General features: G+C 39.5%; 1 protein-coding gene across 2 annotated transcripts in view; it reads left to right on the forward strand.

Moving 5' to 3' along the window:
* The window catches only part of cntfr (ciliary neurotrophic factor receptor), a 208,394-nt gene that overhangs the window by 176,422 nt on the left and 9,649 nt on the right, over nucleotides 1–22,323 (forward strand). For both annotated transcript variants that reach the window (XM_077243269.1, XM_077243270.1), the window contains exon 7: nucleotides 20,341–20,530. In XM_077243269.1, the coding sequence (XP_077099384.1) occupies nucleotides 20,341–20,530 (190 nt within the window). The remainder of the gene's footprint in view (nucleotides 1–20,340; nucleotides 20,531–22,323) is intronic.

A 22,323-nucleotide genomic window follows, 5' to 3' on the forward strand; every position in this document is an offset into this window, starting at 1 on the left:
ACACCCTTAGCATAACGCATCTGAAGTATGAATGAAACTAATCCAATCCTGATTGGTGTTGCGTCATGACGTAACATGTGACGGCATACATGGAAGCTAAAAAGGGACGCAGGCACACAACAGAGTTAGCTTCTGCGATGAAGCAAGTCACTCCCAGGCAAGGGAAGGCGTGGCGGAGGGACGCAGTGTCTCGTTCCCTTCTCAGGGAACAAGGGTTACAGTCATAACCCGAGACGTTCCCTTTGGAGGGAACTCGAACTGCGTCAACTATGACACTTTGGGGAACAAGTACCCACTACGCCACAACGAGCCCTGCCTGTCCCAGTGTGAAGCTGCACACAGGCACACTTAGGACGAGGGCACTAGAGTGCCTGACATAGAAGAAATGTATGAGGGGTGGCCCATCCTGCTGCATCGCACACTTCTTGGATCGGGGCCCCTCAAAGGAGGGCTCCAGAGGATGCCATGCCTCTGGTTGAATTAGCCCTCACGGCCAAAGGTGAAGGCAAGCTGCGCACCTGATAGGCTATAGAGATAGCCTGAACGAACCAGTTACTGATGGTCTGTTTGGATGCTGGAAGCCCCTTCTTGGGTGACCCGAAGCACACCAGCAACTGGTCTGACTTCGCCATGAAGAAGACCTCTGGACATATATCTTGAGAGCTCTGACAGGGCAGAGCAAATTAAGTCTTTCTTCATCCGCCGTCACATGAGGTGGAGGATGAAAGCCTGCAGAACCGTAGGCCGTGCCACATTAGATAGCCCGTTAGGCACATAGCCCGGCCTGGGATGCAAGATAGCCTTAACGTTGCCTGAAGCAAACTTCAGGCACCCAAGATATAGTGAGCGTCTGAAGGTCTCCTAATCTCCTCAGAGAAGTAATTGCTAATAAAAAAGCTACCTTGAGGGAAAGGTTCTTGGCCTCAGCCAACTCCACATGTTCAAAGGGGGCCTTGACCAGGCCTTCGAGAACCACTGCCAGGTCCCATGTGGGAACTCTGGTAAGATACCGGGTCTCATTCTCCAAGCCCCACAGTTGAAATGTATGACCAGCTGATGTCTTCCCAGAGGCACATAGCCCAGAGGAGCGTGGAAAGCCGGAATGGCAGTCACGTACACCTTGAGTGTAGACTGGATAAGACCAGCCGAGAGGTGATCTTGGAGGAGCTCCAGCACTGAAGCCAACCGGGCAGTTAACTGGGTCCACCTCATGCTCTCTACAACAAGCGGAAACACATTCCACTTTAGGCCGTACAATCTCCTCGTGGAAAGAGCTCTGGAACTGAGTATGGTCTCAACCACTCCAGCCGAAAGGCTAGCCTCTAGGTACTGAGCCCCCTCAGGGACCAGGCCCAAAGTTTCCAAAGGTCTGGTCGAGGGTGAACACTGTGGAAACAGATCATCATCAGAGGGATCTGCCAAGGCATGCCTGCCAGGAGTGCTATGATGTCTGAAAACCATACCCCGGCCGGCCAATATGGGGCAACTAGAAGTAGACTGATCCCGTCTCAACGCACCCTCTCCAGAACTCCCTGGAGCAGAGCGATCGGGGGAAAAGCGTACAGACGTAGCCTCGGCCACCGTGACCAGGATGCAATCAATCCATGCAGGAGACAATTGTGCCCGCATCGTGACTGAGTCCCACACTACTGCAAGGAACGTGGTTCTCTGGGCTGATGCCAACATGCTTTTTTTCTAGTTGAGTCTCAACCCCAGGGTCTGGATGTGGGCAAGGACGACATCTCGATGCCGAACTGCCAGCTCTTGTGACTGGGCCATAATAAGCCAGTCGTCGATATAATTTCACACCCTGATACCCTGAAGCCTCAGCGGAGCTAGAGCTGCATCCATGCATTAGGGAAGAGAGCTAGGCCGAACAGAAGAAGAACCCAACATTGGAACGCTTCGCCCCCGAAAGCGAACCTCAGGAACTTCCTGTGAGATTGAAGGATGGATATATGGAAGTATGTGTCCCTTAGATCTATCGTGACAAACCAATCCTCAGATTTGATCTGACTCACGATGATGGGAATAGTGAGCATCTTGAACCTGAATCTCCTCAGAGACTGATTCAAATGCCTTACATCTAAAATTGCCGCAACTCTCCATCCTTCTTGATAACTATGAAGTAGCGGCTGTAGAACCCGGACTCCCTGTCCAGCGGAGAAACACGCTCTATAGCCTCCTTTACCAGCAGGGAGTTTACTTCCTGTTCCAATACCCGACCCTGCACTGGGTCAACTGCAGTCCACACCAACCCGTGTAATTTCGGTGGTTGGAATCGAACTGCAGCCTGTAACCCTTCTCTATTGTGCGCAGGACCCAAGGAGAAATATTTGGCAGGTCTTACCATGCTTTGAAATATTCTACTAAGGGAACCAGCCTCTCAAGACTGATTTCGGGTATTATTCAAGATTCGCTCTAGATCCCCTGAAGCGGCTCTCCGGCAGGGTTTGGTCGAAACTATTCTTGGGGGGGGGATAGCCCTGCTATTTTCGTCATGTTTTCGATACGCTGAAGCGGAAAATCGAAAACGATTTTCGATGTGCAGAAGGAACACTGTATGGCCGCAAGCCTGTGGGGCAGACAGAGCAGCGTGTGTTTGCTGCTCATCATTTTAATTCCTCAGAATTAAATGCAGCCATAAACACTGGATAAGTGAAACACGGTCTGAATGGTAGGCTGAATTAAAATATCTAACTTCTTAAAGTCAGATAATATTTCATAATTTTAATTTCTTAAAATTAAATGCAGCCATCACCAGACAATACTGTTTTAATATGTGTAATACTGTCACGTAATCTACACGCTGCCTCGGCAAACGCGAGATTCGAGTCGTTACAATATATTTGGCTTTCATCCCTCAAGAAGAAAGTCAACAGGTGCAAGGCTGAAACATCCGAAAGCGCACGGATATACGCGTCGAGATATTTCTCAATGAACGGCTGCCAGCACCCTCAGGAGCTGACTGTGAATGCCTCGCACCCAAACAGTATTATTTCACAGATCGCATGTGTCCCTTTTATTGCAGACCCGTAATCTACGCGCTGCCTCGGCAAACGCGAGATTCGAGTCGGTCACAATGTATTTGGCTTTCATCTCTCGAGAAGAAAATCAACGGGCGCGAGGCTGAAGCACCCGAAAATGCACGGCAGTGCGCGTCGAGATATTCCTCAATGAACACAGCCAGCACCCTCAGGAGCTGACTGTGCATGCCTGCAACTCACACAGAATCTTTATTGCAGAGACCCGTAATCTAATCAAACGCGAGATCCGAGCACCTATAGATTCTGTATTGCAAGGCAGACCTTTAATCTACGCGCTGCCTCGACAACGCGAGATCCCAGTCACATAATCTTTATTGCAGAGTAGACCCGTAATCTACGCGCTGCCTCGGCAAACGCGAGATCCGACCCACTAGATTCTATATTGCAATGCAGCATTTATTAAGGACAATTCTTATGGGACAAACAACACCAAATAGGACAGAAAGTTTGACTCAGAGCACTTGCTGAAGAGCAAAAAGCTAACTCTATTGTGTGCCGGCATCCCTTTGTAGCTTCCATGTATGCTGCCACATGTTACGCCATGACGCAACACCAATCAGGATTGGATTAGTTTCATTCATACTTCAGATGTGTTATGCTAAGGGCGTTCCCCAAAGTGTCGTGGTCGAGACAGTTCGAGTTCCCTCGAAAGGGAACTAAAGGTGTGGTCACATTTATCATTGTTCGCTGAATTTTCACGGGCGAAATCCACGCAATCTAAAATGTGTAATAGATTTCGTTTTAAACCCATTACAAAATCTATCTAATTGCTACATCTTGCAAGTGTGTGCTATATGAAATCCAATTCAATGTACCTTCATATCTTTACACCCTTTTCGGTCCAGTATTCAGTTTTTTGTAACTTTACGGTGACAAACCAAACCCTAACCCATAACCCTATAGTTAGTACATTTAGTAAATTAATATTACTACATACCTATTTGTGTAATCACTGTAACAACATCACCTTAAAATAAAGTGTAACTAAGTTTTTCTCTAATGTATTTAGAGCAAGTGTAGACAGCTTCTTGATCATCCCTTGTCTGTTTTAGTTCCATCATGTCACTCGCTCTCAGTATAGATGAACTGGGTCTCACACACACACACACACACACACACACACACACACACACACACACACACACACACACACACACACACACACACTGTGACGCTCCAGGCTCTGCCCAACACAGCCTCATATAACTGGCTGTAATTGCCCCATCACAGCCCTGACATCAGAGATGCTGGACTTCTGATTATTTCAGAGACAAGTGATATTACGCATCATTATCTATCATCAGTATGGTGATGGCACTAGTGTGTGAATGGACACACATTCATATACACACAAGTAAGTGCTGATGGGTCTAGCTCTCGAGCCGGTCCTCCTCAGTGCTGGGTTTAATACATTTGCACCCAAAACCATTAGTCTCCCTCCACAAGCATTCTATCCTTGTACCTTTACCCTTCTATTAAAGAGACAACCGTGTTATCATGAAACTACTTTGAAAAATTCTTCTTCGTCGTCTTATTATTATTGTTGTTTTTATGAATGAAGGATGATGCATGTCAGGCATAATATACAGTCAGTTGGAAATTATTGCAAATTAAATACCTGTGGAAAATTAATTTGGAAGTTAAAATTATAATTCTTTTAAAAAAGGGTGCCAATAAATATGCCCAACGTATTTTGGAGATAAGCATTTGTTTCATCATTTGATTCATATGCATGCATACACATACATACAGTACATACATTCATACACACATACACGCATGCATACATACAGTACACATATACAGTACATACATATGCACACATACACACGCATACAGTACATACATACACACACATGCATGCATGCATACGAATGTAGCGGGCCTCACTCTTCCACGTGAGGAGCAACTATAGAAACGCCACCGCTAGCTTAGGCATGACTACGCCTCACTGTTTACCAGGGAAATATTTATCCTATGGATTTAACATTTTACACAAAAGACACACAGGAACGTGATTGTCAAAGGAGGGCCAGAGACGTGGATACTAAATTTACAAAAGTTTTATTTCAATACTCACAACAATTTTAAAAGACATTAAAAAATAACTGGGTCATCAGCATTCACCACCAAAGAGACCAAGAAATAAAGGAGGGCGAGGCTTAACGGCAGATACACGAATTTCAGTGAGCACAAGCTTATATCACTCTCAGCACCCCGTGTACAAGTATCAGCACGCACACTGCAATCAAGTCCGGCACAGCACTCTGTGACGAGCCCCCCACCACCGCACGTAAGGGCCTACTAGTGGCCTGCCCTGAAGCCTCGGCTCCTGTAACGAGAGCAAAAATGACTACAGGTCTCAATACACAACAAAGACACTTACTCCAAACATACACACATAATAAACATTTAGACTAGTAAACCAAAAAAAAAAAAAACATATTACAAAAAATGAAAGTCAAGGTTTGGTGTCACCACTGGGTATCTATTTTCCTCACTGACCTTCTACCAGCACATTTGAAGTGAATCAGACCTCAAAACATATTCTGCAAAACACTGACAAAGCAAACCAATCAGAACATTCAGTTAAGCAACTAATGACAAATGAAGATACTAAAAAAAAATAGAAAAAAAATAAAGATACCAAACAAAAAAAACAAAAAAATTTGAAAGACTGGTAGAAGACACCCAGTGATCACGGTGACACGTACTGGAAAACAAGCATCACACAAGACGCTTAGGCTGTGCACACACGTGTTGGGAAGAGAGTTTGTTATAGGAGATAATCTGAAGGTACAAGCAGCAGCGTCAAACAGCGTTGCCCACCAGGCGCCGCAGAACATCCATTACTCCTAAAATACAAACATAAGCATATACTTGCAATATATAACAGAATGAGCGTTGCACCAAATTAACGTTTCACGTATCTTTAATTCATAACCTGTCACCCATCGATGCACATACGCCGAACACCACCATTTCCCAAAGCACGGAAATGCAAGAGGGACATGCAAAAGGAGAGGGGCCGCCACCCAGAGCCCACACAGCGAGCTATCCTCGCAGCTACAACCCGCACAGTCATTACAAGAAATCACACATCTGGTTACTAACTAATCAGCCAACGCACACATACGTTACCTCAAAGCATCATGAGACCCAGGACTGCAAAAGAGGCATGTAACGGGAGAGCCAAAGCCACCAACAGCCCACAGCCGCGAACTATCCCGAAGCTCAAAACGGAAACAGCTACAAAAATCAGAAGGGGCGGTGAAGCGACACTCAGACGGCAAGCACACGCAAGAAGTGACTACAATTCCTTTTTATACCGTCCCCCCTGTTTTTGATTGGACCTTCACTACCCCCGGCACATCAGTCTAATTACAGAGCCTCAACGAGTCCCACTGCACATACATACACACAGTACATACATATGCATACATACGTACACACACATGCATACAGGGCCTAAAATTAACACTCGCCAAGCGGCAAATGTGAGTAAAAATCAGAGTTGGCGAGTGTATGAAACGGCGTCAGTCGCCAGTTGGCCAGTAACAATCTTTTGAATTCTAACAATGCAATGTTGTGACAACATGAACAAACGTGAACGACACTCTGTAAAGTTGATGGTTCAGTGCTTCATCATCACAAAAGTTTCAGCCTTTCCAATGTAAATATTCAAGCGCTGGAACACGGGAAAGGGAATTTGTTACTCAAGCTAGTGTGGGAAGTTTAAATTTCGAAGCGCGCGACCTGATTGAGCTCTATTTCATGCCTTCCTGTGCCTCAATGGAAAAATTATATTAAAATTCTGTCAAAAAACATGGCAAGTATCCTAGTAAACATATTCGATTATGTCTTAAGTGAACGCACATACAAAACGCATGATCTGTAAACACACATGCATACATGCATACATTCATACATACATAAATAAATAAAATGACATGCAGGAGAGAATCAGGACACTTCATTAATCTCAAATCCAGGAGAAAAAATTAGATATTAAAGAGACTTTAGATTTCCTATTTTATTCAGTGTAAGCCTCAGGTTAAGAAATCGATTTGATCATTAATAATAAAAGAAAGCCCTGAATAACTCATAACTGAGATTTTACACTGTTACCTATATTACAGATTCATCAACCACTTGCATGGCAACGGTTCAAACTGAAGCATGAGCCAATGGTAGAATTATACCTCTTCAGTCATCCTTGCATGTCTCTCCTATTGCATTATAGTGCATTAGACATTAAACTTCACCCTGACAGCTTGAACACTATGATTAAGTAGTTTGTTCAGCTCTAAGGTTATTTTTCCTTGGACGCTGTGAGCTGTTTCTTGATACTCAGAGCGTGGAGATCAAAAAATGCACCTTGGCTCCATCTCTGCCGCCCATATTGATTCTCAGATCAGCCGGGGCATCCTTGAGATGTCGATGGATAAAGGTTTGTGTATTCACATGTCTTATTCAGTGTCAAAGCCCCATAAGGACTATTATCTTATGATCTGAGACTGCACAGCGTGGGGAACATCTGTCTGGGCCACGGTGCGCTGTATCTGTGTGTGTGTGTGTGTGTGTGTGTGTGTGTGTGTGTGTGTGTGTGTGTGTGTGTGTGTGTGTGTGTGTGTGTGTGTGTGTGTGTGTGTGTGTGTGTGTGTGTGTGTGTGTGTGTGTCTGTGTGTGTGTGTGTGTGTGTGTGTGTGTGTGTGTGAGATAGAAAGAGACATTCTCAAAATACAAATTCAACTACAAAATACAAATTTGATAAAACAAATAGACTATAGAGGGTATGCGCGTGACGTCACCGTCGGCCGGAGTGACTGCGGTCATGCCCACTGAGTGGCAAAAAGATTGAGTGGTCACATTGGTTTTTAGCGTGAATGCTGCGAAAAACACACAAAACACACAAAACACATCTAAAATGGGAAAGAGCTTTGAGATTGACTGTATAAATAGATTTGACAAGAAATCTGAGGTATATTTTTTTAGGTATTTCTGCACAATTGGATGTTTTTAAATAAACACTGAACAAAAACTATACAAGTTTTAGGGCTGGATGATATATTTATATATATATATATATATATATATATATATATATATATATATATATATATACAACATTGGTACAAGTGATCACATGGATTTAAACCTACTTATATTGTATTTATATAAAGCGTTCACCGGCAAATTTGCTTTATGTTTTTCCCCAGCGTCGAAATCAGGCACATATAAATATCAGGAAACACGATTACTGGCTGCATGTCAATATTCATGGATCACTGGATCTTTGGTAAGTTGTAAGGAACACTTTATCGAGTCCAACCGTTTAAACTAATCATTTTTTGTTTTACTCACATTTTCGCAGTTTCCCCTGTTAAATCCAGTCACTCAGCAGATATTTTGCCTATCCGGCAGGAAAGTGATGTAAATGCATAACGTCTATACGAATGAGGAGGCAAAAACACCTCTCTATCTGTGGAGCAAATGGGATATTTACCAGTACTTTTATTAGAAATATAATTTATTAAAACTAGGGCTGTAAATTTAACAAGTTATTTCGGAATAATTAATTAATCATAGAATATTTTATAATACAGATAGTTACTAATCTAATTATATTAAAATGAGCGATTTACACAGCTCATATTTGTTTTCTTCTCCCAATGTTTTTGACGGACACTGCCTCCAGCGCCTCCTCAGGTTATGCGTTTACGTGTATGTATTTTTCGAAGGCGGTCTATCTCCTTTGTTGACATTCAACCCATTAAAGAAACACATCTCATTAGCGACTGCTTTGCATGAGTCCCACTTAAATAGCATAAAACGGTTCACGCACAGGCATGCTGAATGAATTCCTGTCCTTTCACACAGTCAGTTCTTTGCGATAAGCGCTAAGGTGTTTCCACTACCTTTGATATTAATTGCACCGCTGTTGGCTGGGCATCAAAAGGGGTCTAGAACCATAGACAATTATCTATTAAGCCTGTTGGTCAGCAGTAGTGATCCCGCAGTAGGGGAACTGAGGGAATGGCTCTCATTAGCTTGAGTGACAGAACCTGCGCTGCTCAGCCTCTTTTATCCCGTCAACGAAAGTCAAACGTGAATTTTGGAAGTGGCACATAATTGCTTTTTCTCTCCACAACAGTAGACACGCTCTCCAACTGGGCTGCCTGGCGTATTTATATCCCCTGGCGGGAGGGCGAGGAGGAGTATACGGCGCTATACACTCAAATGAGAGTTTCCTTATCTACCGTGGCCTTAGGATGCTAATGGTCCCGTGCATGTGTATGTGACTTGTGTTTGTCTAAAGAAGTGACTCTCAAGTGGTTTTGCTTCAGGGTTTTTTCATGGAATTCAAGTGGCAACCCATAATTGTGCACAATTATTAACATGACATTCACTTTGTATTGACCATTTTGGTTTCTAAGAACAACAAAAGACATGGGCAGCATATTCTATGAAAAGCCATTTACACCTCAGAGTAAAAAACAAAACAAAACAAAACAAAACATTGCAATGGCGGTTAAACTTTATATCTAGCCTAGTTGTTTATATCTAGCCATGTCTTTACATGTAGGTAACATTTACCGGTACAAAACGTAAGCTAAATTTTTGCACGTTTGAATAGATGCTAAAATTTACAATTTGGATGTATTGACAACATTTTAAACGTGAACATAATTGTAAAATAATTCAAAATCTTTTATATCATAAATATATTTGTATAGTTTCACCTTTGCCATTTTATAGATAAATGTTCAGATCCCTGCTGTAAAACGTGTCGTAACGTTTCTTGATGCAGCAATTTTTGAATTCATATTGATAGCAGGATTTGACAATTTGACGTTTGCGGTTGCTGTTGCAGGATGGAGATGAAGATGGAATAAAGGCTGGAATTGTGGTCTGTTCTTAATAATTGTACCAGTGGCGTAGTGTCTGGACATGCAGGGTATGCACGTGCAAATGGGCCCGAGCCAGTTGGGGGCCTGCCGCCCAATAGAACGAGGGAATGTATTAATTAATTTGTGACCACAATAAATATATTTTTTGTATGCATGTCATGTGGAGTAATTTCTCATTTCTCTGTAATTTCTTGTGTGCGTGTGTTATTTGTGGCACCCCGTGGCTGCCGTAGAACTACGCCGTAATTTTTTTAATGACGCTGCACTACGTGCAAACGCTGCATCGTAGCGCCAAATAAAAAAATTAAAAAACAGTGTGTAAGAGGTTATTTTTGCTTCGGCGGAGCGTTTATTTTTTAAAACTGAAGCTAATTTTTTTTTTTTTTTTGCAGAGCACCAGTCAAAGAACAGATTATCTTTTTTTATTGAAAATGCATGAAGCCTGAATTAAACATCATGGATGAAATTGCCTAAAGAAAGACCTGGAGAATCCAACTAAAATTAGTGAGTAGGTTTGTGCTTTTACATTTTGGGTTGCTGTGTCAAGATCGTTTGTGTGTGTGGAGTACATTTACATTTACATTTAGTCATTTAGCAGACGCTTTTATCCAAAGCGACTTACATTTGAGGATTAAACCAAGCGAGTCATCGTGGAGAGGCAAAAACAACGCAAGAAGTGCTCAGAATACAAAGTTCAAACATTGCTCAGAGTAGCATAAACCAGACAAGCGAAGATTTAAAGAGAAAGGGTTTTTTTTTTTTTTTTTTTTTTTTTATGTTAAGTGCTCACGGAAGAGATGAGTTTTCAGTTGTCTTTTGAATGCTGTCAGGGATTCTGCATTACGGACGAGGGTGGGTAGGTCATTCCACCAGCATGGAACCGTGAATGAGAATGTTCTGGACATGATTTTGTGCCTCGCTGTGAAGGCACCACGAGCCGTCGCTCCTTGGCCGATCGTAGGCTTCTGGTAGGGATGTAGACCCGTAGGAGCGAGTGAAAGTAGGAGGGAGCTGAGCCGGTGGACAATCTGTAAGCAAGTGTCAGCTCCTTGAACTTGATTCGAGCAGCGAGTGGTAGCCAATGCAGGGAGATGAACAGCGGAGTGACGTGGGCCCTTTTGGGCTCGTTGAATACAAGACGAATACAAGAGTAGTTTATTATTGACACTGGCTGTGTTATGTTAGAATTTTGCTGTTCCGTTCTGGTTGTGAAAAGTTGTTGGCCGTTTTTATTTTTATGGTATTGTTTGGCATGTTTTTTTTTAATGCTACAGTGAATATCTATAAATGTCTCTTCGATGTACTTGGAGGGCGGGGTTTCAAAAAAAATGTATATGGGCCCCCCTAACCCCGCCCTCCAAGTACACTGTAGCTTTAAAAAAAAAGGGCCCATATACATTTTTTTGCATGACTGACTTCCTACGCCACTGAATCATATGGATTCTAAATATTTGGATTACAGCTCAATAGTAAAATTGATTACTTTTGTGAATTTATATTGTGTTGTTTAATGTGTTTTATGGTTCTATTATCATTCACAGCATATAAACCACGTTTAGTAAATGCAATTAAAAATACATGAACACACAAAATACATGATTTCAATACTTGTAAATAAGGATTTGTTCGATTTGTACATCTGCAAGGTTGAGCATATGTAAATAATTTATATTTTAGATGCTGTCAATATGTCAGTATCGTAAGTTTCAGTGTCTATGCAAGCACAAGTAAATGTACATGTGGTAGAACCACATACTTTGTTAATACACATTATTATATCTCAAAGTTTTACTTTTTTCTCACAATTGTGACTATATCTAGCAGTTTGACTTTAAACATTTCAGTATCTCTCTTAAAACTTTGTTTTTTGCAATGTGACTTTATATCTTGTAATGTGACTATATATGTCTCACAATGGAAGTGTATCTGTTGCAGTCAATTGTCAGTCAATTTTACATCTCAAAATGTGATGTACTCTCACACTGACTTTATATCTGCGACTTTGTTTTTCATGATGTGACTGTCTTGTAATGTGACTTTATAGCTCAAAATGTGAAAATTTTTCACAAGTGTGATTTTCTCACAATATTTCGTTGCATGGCATTATATCTAGACATTTGTGCAACTTTATATCTCACAATAATAATATTTCTCACAATTGCAACTTTATACATCACAATGTGACTTTAAATCTCGCTATTTGACTATATCTCACAGTATGATATGTTGCAGTGAATTTTAAATCTCACTATGTGACTTAATATGGTATGATTTGTCACATTGTCTCATCTCTCATTATGTCTTTTTCATTTTAAACGTTACACACAATTTACCTCACCTTTTAATTCTGTACTCGTTTTCCTCTTCCTTTTTGCCTTTGATTTGTCATTAGCTGCCTTTTATTTGTATCTTTAGCATTTTTTTCCCTGCCTGACCCTATCAGAACAGATCTGTGACCCTTTTTTTGGGTTGCGTCCCACCAGTTTAGATCTATTGATCTCAAAGATTAAAAAAACATTTGTAAAAGTTGCCTTTTTTCCCGCTACGATACTCATATTGAATTGTCCTTGGATACACAACGGCAAGTAAAAAGCCCAAGAATTTCAGGCCCCAATAAAAGAATCCACATCCCTTAAAGCCATGATTTCCATACCAAAAGCCTTAAGTCAGGACAGGGTGACAAGTTTCTGAAGGGAGAAAGGGGTCACCATGCCCTCCCTTATGTAATCTCTCAAGAATGTTCAAATCTCCCATTCCTCTGGGCCTCCCCTCTGCTCACTGTATAGGCTAAGCTGTTTTCGACAGCCATCTTTGATGCTAAGATGAAAATACTGTAGATAATACACAATGAGCGGAAGATCTGAGCGCTGCTCCTTTGAACACCTTTTAGAAATGGGATGAATTTATAATGTCCCCGCTGATAAAGCTCAATTGATGAAGAAGTTGCTATTGTTTAGCTTCCAATGCCAGAGGGAACTTGAAAGCTTGTTGCCTTTTTTCAATGCCAGGGGAAACTTGAAAGCTGGACCAATCACGTGCAATTAATAGATCAAGAGATGATGTTATAGTTGGAGAATTATCAAGCACATGCTATATCGATCCTTGAGGAGTAACAAAATATTGGGAACTGTTACAACAATGTTCAATGTTCATTTAGTTCCCCACAAAATGAAAATTCTGCCATCATTTGCTTCCAAACCTGAGAAATGTCTCAGGTTTGTTAATAATGCATTTATAACAAAATGTCTCTTTCAAAATATCTTATTTCATGTTCCACAGATAAGTCAATATGAAAAATAACGTAGATAAAATATCAATATTAGCTACGTTAATTTGAACTTTCTCCTCATTTGCTTCCAAACCTTAGATTGTTTTCAAAATCTGTTATTTTATGTTCCACCGATAAGTCAATATTAACTACGTTAATTTGAATTTTGTGCAAATAATCTGCACTTAGTGATTTATACTGGGAAATGATTTTTAATAAACCCTTCAATCTTTGGTTTTAGCTATGCCGTATAGCTACATCAATAGAACCTTTCAATTGCACAAAAGGTTCTTTATAGTGGAAAAAAATGTTCTTTAGATTATTAAAATATTCTTTACACTAAGAAAAAAAATGGGTTCTTTTTGAGAAATGTTCACTAAAAAGTTATTTGGGGAACCAAAAATGGTTCTTCTATGGCACCACTGTGAAAACTACACAAACAGATTATAAAATTTATTTCAAGTGCATTCATTTATATTCAGATAAAATGACTTTGAGCTTATTATAAAATCCTAAAAGATGAAAAAACATGAAAAAAAATAGCACTGGATAATAAAACCATGCAGCCAGACACAAAGTAAATAGACATTAGAATCTATTAAACGAAGTCATTGTTTTTTTTTTGTTTGTTTTTTTTGTCTCTCTTGTTCTGTTCAATCAGGGGATAATATCAATTATTTATTAAGATGCTGTTCAGATCTTGTACAAATTTCATAAGTGCTCATGCTGCATGAAAAGCAAAAGACAAATGGGACACTGCGTCGGTACTTTGCCTGAATTTGTCAACTTGGAACTGTGGAGCTTGTGTTTACTAAGGGATTAAACTGAACTGGACCACATTAGCACTCCTTTTATTGAGCTAGTCTTTAACTGTTTTTTTTTTTGGCATTTCCCTTGCCATTCCCTAATTCTTTGTTTACGGATTACATCCTATATAGAACACGGCAGTATTTGCATTCGGTTAAACAAACAAACAAAAAAGAAAATGGAATGGTATGACTTTAATCGGTTGGCTAGTTTATTCCCATGTTCCTCCAAAATCTGCGTGTATTCTTGGAACGACACAAACACTTCCCTCAGTGTGCATTCCAAACCATCATTAAAAGCAATTCAGGTTAATGCACATACTTAGTGAACCACTATTTCTAAATCAGTTACTTTGAGAATTAGCACTGTTTGTTTGCACTCTCAGTGATGTGAGCCGCCATTTGGAGAAGATGGGCATTGGATCTGGAAGCCGTTAGCTGGAATTAGTCGTCAATGATCTGTGATACTAAGTTTGAACGCTTCCTCTTCCTCTAGACTTCCTGTAGTGATGTCAATGGACACATCAAGAAAAAGAGAAGGTTGTAGCTGATAAAATGAGGGAAGTTGTAAGTGCTAATGAAATTAGTCCTTCAAATGTAATGCTCAAGTGTCCAGATACAGCCACACATTTCCTTTTCAAGACTGGAGACTTTGAAGATAAAAAGCTGAATTAAAGTGCCGTAATGAGTCGCTCACTCGGTTTTGGCTCAGGAAATGGAAGTGAAATGTTTTTTTGTTTTTTTGTAATCTGGTGCTATGGAGGGATAGCATATTTGAGACCATATTTTTGTGAGTGAGAACTTGTTAACACTCAAATCACATCAAAAAGGCCACTTGTAGACTTTAAAGAGTTCAATCTGGTGCTGTAAGAATCTTTTGACTGGGCCACAGACATCCAATATTTATTATAAGAATTATTGGTAGCACTAAGGTTCTGTTTTTAACATTAGTTAAAGGAATAGTTCACTTCAAAATGAAAATTCTGTCATCATTTACTCACCCTCAAGTTGTTCCAAACCTGTATGAATGTCTTTCTTCTGCTGAACACAAAAGAAGCTATTTTGAAGAGTGTCGGTAACCAAACAGTTGATGTACCCCATTGAGTATTATTTTTTCCTAATATGGAAGTCAGTGGGGTCCATCAACTGTCTGGTTACTGACATTCTTCAAAATATTTTATTTTGTGTTCAGCAGAAGACACACACTCATACAGGTTTGGAACAGCTTGAGGGTGAGTAAATGATGACAGCATTTTCATTTTGAAATGAACTATTTATTTAACTGCATTAACATGAACTAACAATGACATGCACTTCTAAAGCATCTTAATGTTAATTTCAACATTTACCAATACATTATTAAAATCAAAAGTTTTATTTTTTATTATTATTTAATGGACCTGAGCTAACATGAACTTACAGTTGTATTTTTATTAACTAACATTAAGAAAGATTAATAAATATGACAAATGTATTCCTCATTGTAGGTTAATACAATAACTAATGTTAACTAATGGGATCTTATAGTAAAGTTTTAGAAAATTATTAAAATCATTTCCTGTATGCATTACTTAAGATCAGTCCATTTCCAAGTCATTAAAAAGACCATCAGTTGCAGTGTACTTACCAGACCATACTAAATACTTGTGAATGCAGCTTTCAGTTTCAGTCTCATAGCTTCTGCAAGGTCAGCATTTCAAATTTCAATAACTGAAGAGTCGGAAATATATATCTGACAAAATCACGGCAAACAAGGGATTTTAAAAGAATGATAAATACAAGAGAGGGCCCAAGTTCCCATCCTGAGCACTGTAAACAACTACTCTAAACTCCCATTCATAGCCGTTTCCGTTCAGTCAAATTGTCCGCAATGTACTGGAAGTCACTCTTGAAAGAAAACGGTCTAAAATCCTACTCGCACCTGTTTGGCCTTGTACGCTTTCACTGATGTATCATCAACAGAAGTTGTTTACAGCCTTTCATGTTTGGTCAAGCAGGCATCAGGTGGGGAGCACCGCACTCCACTACCGTCAGCTTTAAGCACAGCTGGGCTGGAGGCACGAATGAAGGGAAGTGGGCAGAATTTAGAAAATATCACTGCATGGTGGCAGTAATCAGCCAACAGTGACTGCTGGGAGTCTGGCAGATCCATTTGCTTCTCAGTTTGCCTATCATGCAAGTCAGAAATCTTCAGTTATTTTCTATATCTTAGTTGGAACTGCTTTATACCAAAAGATGTCAGCATAGTTTCAGTGGGGTTCAAAATATGCTGAATAGTAATGATGTTATGATTTTTCATGTTTATTGGACTGTAGTTCATATTACTATCCCAATTTTCTAATATTTTGTATAATAAGTATCTACATACTACATAGCCTATGTAAGTAATGTTGATTATTCTAAACAGTAACAGTTTCTATGAAGTCTTTATATATAAATGTTATAAATGCATTATTAAGCATTTATAAAGCCTTATAATCAGTTCAGAGTTATAATATATAATAGTAACGACATTTATAATCCATAATAATTACATGCATTAAAATAATTGACCACACCACATTTTGTGTGTTATACAATACACAATATTTCTAATAAGTCTAGTATTATCTATATTATACTGTAGCTATTTATTAATATTTGGAATTAGCTTTTTATTTTTCAGTATTAATTTTGGTTTAAGTTTGAGTAATTTTGATATGTGCTTTTTGTAATTTCTATTTGGTTTTTTTAGTTGTTGTTGTGTTTTTTTTAGTAATATTCTATATAGCTTAATTTATTTTTATTACAGTTTTAGGTTTAGTAACTTTAGTACTCAAATTTATTTATTTCAGTTAGTTGCCAAAGCAGCATTTGTGCTTTTCTTTTTTTCTTTTACGTTTAAGGTGTTCATCTAATATTCATATTTTATCTTATTTCAATTATCAGAAACTATTTTTAATTGTTTTTAGTTTAAGTTACCAATAACAACTAGAAGCAAAACGCCTACACATAAATCACAGCCAATGTGAATGTGTTAAAGTCAACATGAAATGTTCACAACCAATATAAAAGTAGGGGAGGATTTATAATTTTATTTAATCAGAAATTAGTGTACAGGTTTTGGAATAACATGTACCAATAAATAATTCAACCTGGAACATGTATTATGAAAGTAAATAGCATAATTTTGATGTCAACATTTGACTTTAATGTGTAATATACAGTTACATGTGGATTTTGGACCAAAGCAATTTACACAAATAGAAACCAATAGGCTGGTTGGGACACAAGCTCAGATTTACATGGAAATATAGCTTTTATCTTGTCTCATAAGTAACCAGTGTGCAGCTGTTTCATTGTTTCACTGATTGCAATACACAATGTAAGAGAGAAATCCTCTTCTCGTTGTTCCGATGACACAACTTACACCTAATTTCATTTATGAGCTTTGGCCGCACTGAACCAGGCCCAGAATACAGTGAGGTGTCTAGGGTTGTCGAGGCGTATCCATGTATCATGAGGGTCAGAGCGTATTTGGTACATAATGATACAGCTATATAAATAGCTCTCTCTAATATTATGTGCAATGTTACCTGATCCAGAAAAAGAAAAAAAGGAATCTGTTGATCAATTTTTCAGCCTTTAAAGTTTGATTTTAAGCAGGAATTTCCATGAACTTGTTATTTGTAACCGATGGTAAAAACGATGTTTTATTTGTGGATTTATAGCTTAGTGTCTTAAAAGTACAGGGGTTACAAAGGACATTTTGACAGCTGGACAGCTTTGACAAAGTGGCAGCAATTGTGAAATGGTTTGTGTAACTGAATTACAGGGGTAATCAAACATTAAATATGCATTGACCTTTCTCTGAATGGCTAAAACTATTGTTTTAAAGCAGCCTTGCAAATAAAATCAGCTGATGTATGTACCTGACCAGACTAAAATGCAAACAAATAATTGTTTCCTGACACATTTCTCAGACACTCTCCATCTGCCATTGTTGAAACACACGCCATTGGTTGAGGGTTTAGTATGTAGATGCCGTAACTACACTATTATTTCTCCAATGGCACACATTTAAAAGTAGCCATGACAGCTGAGAAATTGTCATTAGCCATTTTTCCACCATCGCACCAAACAGTTCTAAGAACGTTAACGGTTCCTGTTATTATACACTAGAGTTTGGTTCAACAAGGCACGATTACAAACCCTTCTTGGCCCGGAATCCTCAACACAGCTGGCTAATCGTGCTGAACCATGCTGGTCGAATGTGTATCGCCGTCGTCACTTATTTGAGCAATGGAAACACAAGTTAGTAATATAAATACCTGATCATCCTTCATAATGCAGTCACTATTTACTTCTCATACACTATGTAAACTCTTGTGTTAACAAGGCAACGACTGCCGCATTTGTATTACATTCCAAAGAGCTCCGTTATTAGGCCCACAGTGGAAAACGGAACCATATCCGTCTCGACTGGGCCGGATCAGCACGAAATGGAACGGTTAAGCCGCGAGAACTGTTTGGCCCGATGCTGGAAAAGCGGCTGTTGAGGTGAATGGGAATTTGGTAATGAATAGCACACATTTGTAATTCAAGGCCATATTGGTCTATTTCAACTCTAAATATAGGACAATAGATGGACGAAACGCTGCAGTTTGATAACAATCGAATCAAACGCTTGACAGCCCAGGTGCTCAGTGGCCACTTTGAGGGAAAGCGCAGAGAACGTGGTTTAGTCTGAAATTAAAAGGATACAGCTTTTGTTTTGTGGGTTTTGAGGAGCACTGGGGAAATGAGCAATGCTCTCTTTTCCAATTATGAAAGATAAAGTTCAATTAAAATGTAAATGCAGAGACTAACAGCCACACAGGCTGTGTTTGTCTGCACACACTAGATGGAAAGACTTGCAGACGGTGCTAGTGGAAATTCAGTAAAGAAAAAAAGCTCTTTTAGTCTTTGTTCTGAGCAGCTCAGGTGCAGATGAGATATTCTCTGAGTCACGAAGCAAACACACTCCAATTTTCCTTCTCACTCTTTCTCTGTGTTGTACAGCGGCACTTAGGAGACCTGGGAGGCAATGAAGTAATAGTAAATATGCCCTGCACTTTACTGCAGTAGGATCTTGCTTTGTGGGCAAAGTCATTCTTCCATCCCACTGTTTCATTTCTACTAAGCATGAGTGGCGAGAGGTCTGTGAGCTGGTCAGAATTGAACTGAGAACGCCTGTTACATTTTAATTGAATTCTTGAATTTGATATGATTTTAAATGGAGGTAGCAAACTGCTGCAGATGGTATTTTAAATAACTCACTACGCATTTGTATAATGCTGCTTTATAATTATATATGTAAGCAATAAGTTACAAGAGGCTGTGCTGTATCGTGAATAAGTCACGGCTGAAGAGCGCTGTTAGGCACGACGCAAATATAGATTTTTTTTTTATTTTGAAAGGACTGAACTTGTTGTGAACACGGATAAGCAAGACGCAACTGAAAAATGGTTAGCGTGTCAGGGCACGGAAAACCCCATTAAAAGGGCAAGATATGGCAGCAGACATTCAAACAGATGTTTATTATGAATATAGGATTGACCTGAATAAAACACTTTTTTCGTGAATAAAACACTGCTATGGTCCAATCAGAATCAAGGACTGGAACTAACCGTTTTATATTCAAACATTGTCTTATTAGTTGAAAAAATGTACATCATTGTAAATCATCCTTTCTGTTATGTGACTATATTAAATATTCCTGTTATTCCAATTCAACATCTTGTGGGTCAAGGTCAAGGTCAATGCAACTCAAATTCTAACTCATCAATTAAAAGTGAATTTCTCCTAGTCCTGCCGTATGACAGATAAAGAGCGAGAAAAGCACAGATTGAGCAACTGCACATGATTTTAAGTTCCAGACTGGAGCTTCGGCAGTGCAGGACAGGCCAGTGATGGATGCACGGGATGAGTCACAGACGCTGGGCCGTCTCTGCCATCACTCATCTCCCTCCACAGGCCTCAGCTGCAGTGCATTAGTCAAATTCCCCCTCTCCTCAAAGACATGCAAGGGACTTCCCAGTCTTTTTGCGCCCCCTCCTCTGTTGTGGTCAAGTGACCCTCTCAACCTCATTACCCTCAGATACCAAAGAGTCCACAGGTGGTCCTCAGGTGTGTGGAAGTCCACGAACAGGAATACCCCTCACCCACCCAATCTCTTTCACTACAAACACCTCAACATCGTATACATCTCATATGTAATCATCTCAACAGCACGCATCATTCCCATAAGTTCCATATCCCTGATTGGCTCTCTTGTTATTGATTGACAGGTGGAGCTCTCCGACAGCACCTCCCACACCATTACCGACGCTTACGCGGGGAAAGAGTACATCATCCAACTGGCAGCAAAGGACATGGAGATCGGCACTTGGAGCGACTGGAGCGTGGCGGTTCACGCCACCCCCTGGATGGAGGAACCCAAACCCATAACCTCCACCACTGAGAGTGACGTTATCCCAGGTATGCATGAGCTACTCTCCTATTCACCGTAATGACAGTTCTGTCTGCCTCTGTGATCTCTGTTCTCTCATAAAACTATAATAGTGACTCATAATGAGGAGACAGTGTCTATAGCCCTGCATCTCACTGTCACGCTGCCCTCTGCTGTCAAAGAGGTTTAACAACAAATTAATAGTTGATACACTCTGAAGTTAATGATGAATTAACATCAGGTTCTGTTAAGTTTATTAATGAAAATCATAAAGTAGATGCCATATTTAATCGGACACCAGCAAAACCCCTTGAGGGACACATGTCTGTTAGTATGAACTCAAAATCAACCCTACCTCAAAGTCCAGGTTATCCAAAAGAAAACAAAATGGGATTCACTGATATTCTCTTTGTAACTTGGCCTTCAGCCTCCATATCTCAGTCAAAAAGCTTTTAAAAAACTTTTAGATGTCCTTTATAATCCACTTTAAAGGTGTGGATTCTACTAGGACTCACTTTTGACCATCCAATCTTTCAATTCAATTCTGTTTTTCTCACTGAACATTATGTTTTACCTTGAAATGATAGAATCATAGTAGTAAATGGATTTAGAATACCACCTCATCGTAATATCCACGTTTTCCAAGATTTTTTTGTCAGTCAGGTCTCCCCAGTTGAATGCTTTGAATGCTCAGGTTTTTAACTGTGCAATGTATTTCATGAATTCTACTACTATTCCGTCGTTCACATTAGAGGTGTCGCAATTAACCGCATTGACGATAACTGTGGTATTTAAGGAATGAAATACTACAGAGTGGTGGGCAGTTTTTACTCCATTATATTTCATAAAAGAATATTCCCCATTATTTCGAACTGAAAAATTTGACACCGGCAAAGAGAGTAAAAAAATAAAATGTTCACTTATTTGCAGATGAATACATCAATGCATCCACTAATCTTCCTTATTGTAGGATGAAGTAAATACAATAGCTAAATAAATAAACGGTTAAATAAATTTTTTAAATAAATAGTGCTTTACTATAATAAATAAGCACTCCTATTTATTTACTATAAATAAATAGGAGTGCTTTACTATTACTATTACTTTACGTACAATTAGTGGAGTAATATTTTATGAGGTTATCTGTACCTTGGTTTTTGTACTTCGCCCACCAGTGATACGACATGTATGATTTCAAAAATAATCCTGCGCCAATTTGTTGACTCTCCAACACAGTAGGTGGCGGTATTGCACCTTAACACTGGTTGCAACCTGTCATAAAATGGACAACCTGATCTTACACGAAAATGTAACTGTAACGAGGTGGAAATGTTGCATACGATCTGTATGATGTGATTCATACAAAAATTTACAATCATTAGAAAAAATATATGAATTAGCCACCAATTTTCAAAAATGTAAAATAGTCACAAATTGTCATGCGAGAGTGTTGAAATGGACAAAAGACAATGACGCAGTGTGTAGCTACTACTGCCGCACAAAACTATGTCAAAGGAGATCACAAATGAAAGAAAGACACTACTCACACCCCCAAAAAAGTTAGAGTGTTAAACATCCTAATCAGCAGGAAAATCCTGATCAGCATAAAGTCTTTTAGTGCACTTTTGTACAGTTATGCTTTCAAACTCTCTCTCTCTATACCTCCCTACACTTGTATCATTGGCCAGAAAAGTAGTGTCACTAACTGGGCCCCAGTTTTAGTTTTTCCACGTTTAGGATTTACGAATACTGGTACAACAGCCGTTTTGGGACAGGCAAAGAGAATCTTGTCTTGAAGACCCTTATGATAGTCTATGTACAT

This window comes from Siphateles boraxobius, unplaced genomic scaffold, assembly GCF_051911475.1.
Source record: "Siphateles boraxobius isolate OS27281-9 unplaced genomic scaffold, OSU_SipBor_1 25, whole genome shotgun sequence".
NCBI classification, from domain to species: domain Eukaryota; kingdom Metazoa; phylum Chordata; class Actinopteri; order Cypriniformes; family Leuciscidae; genus Siphateles; species Siphateles boraxobius.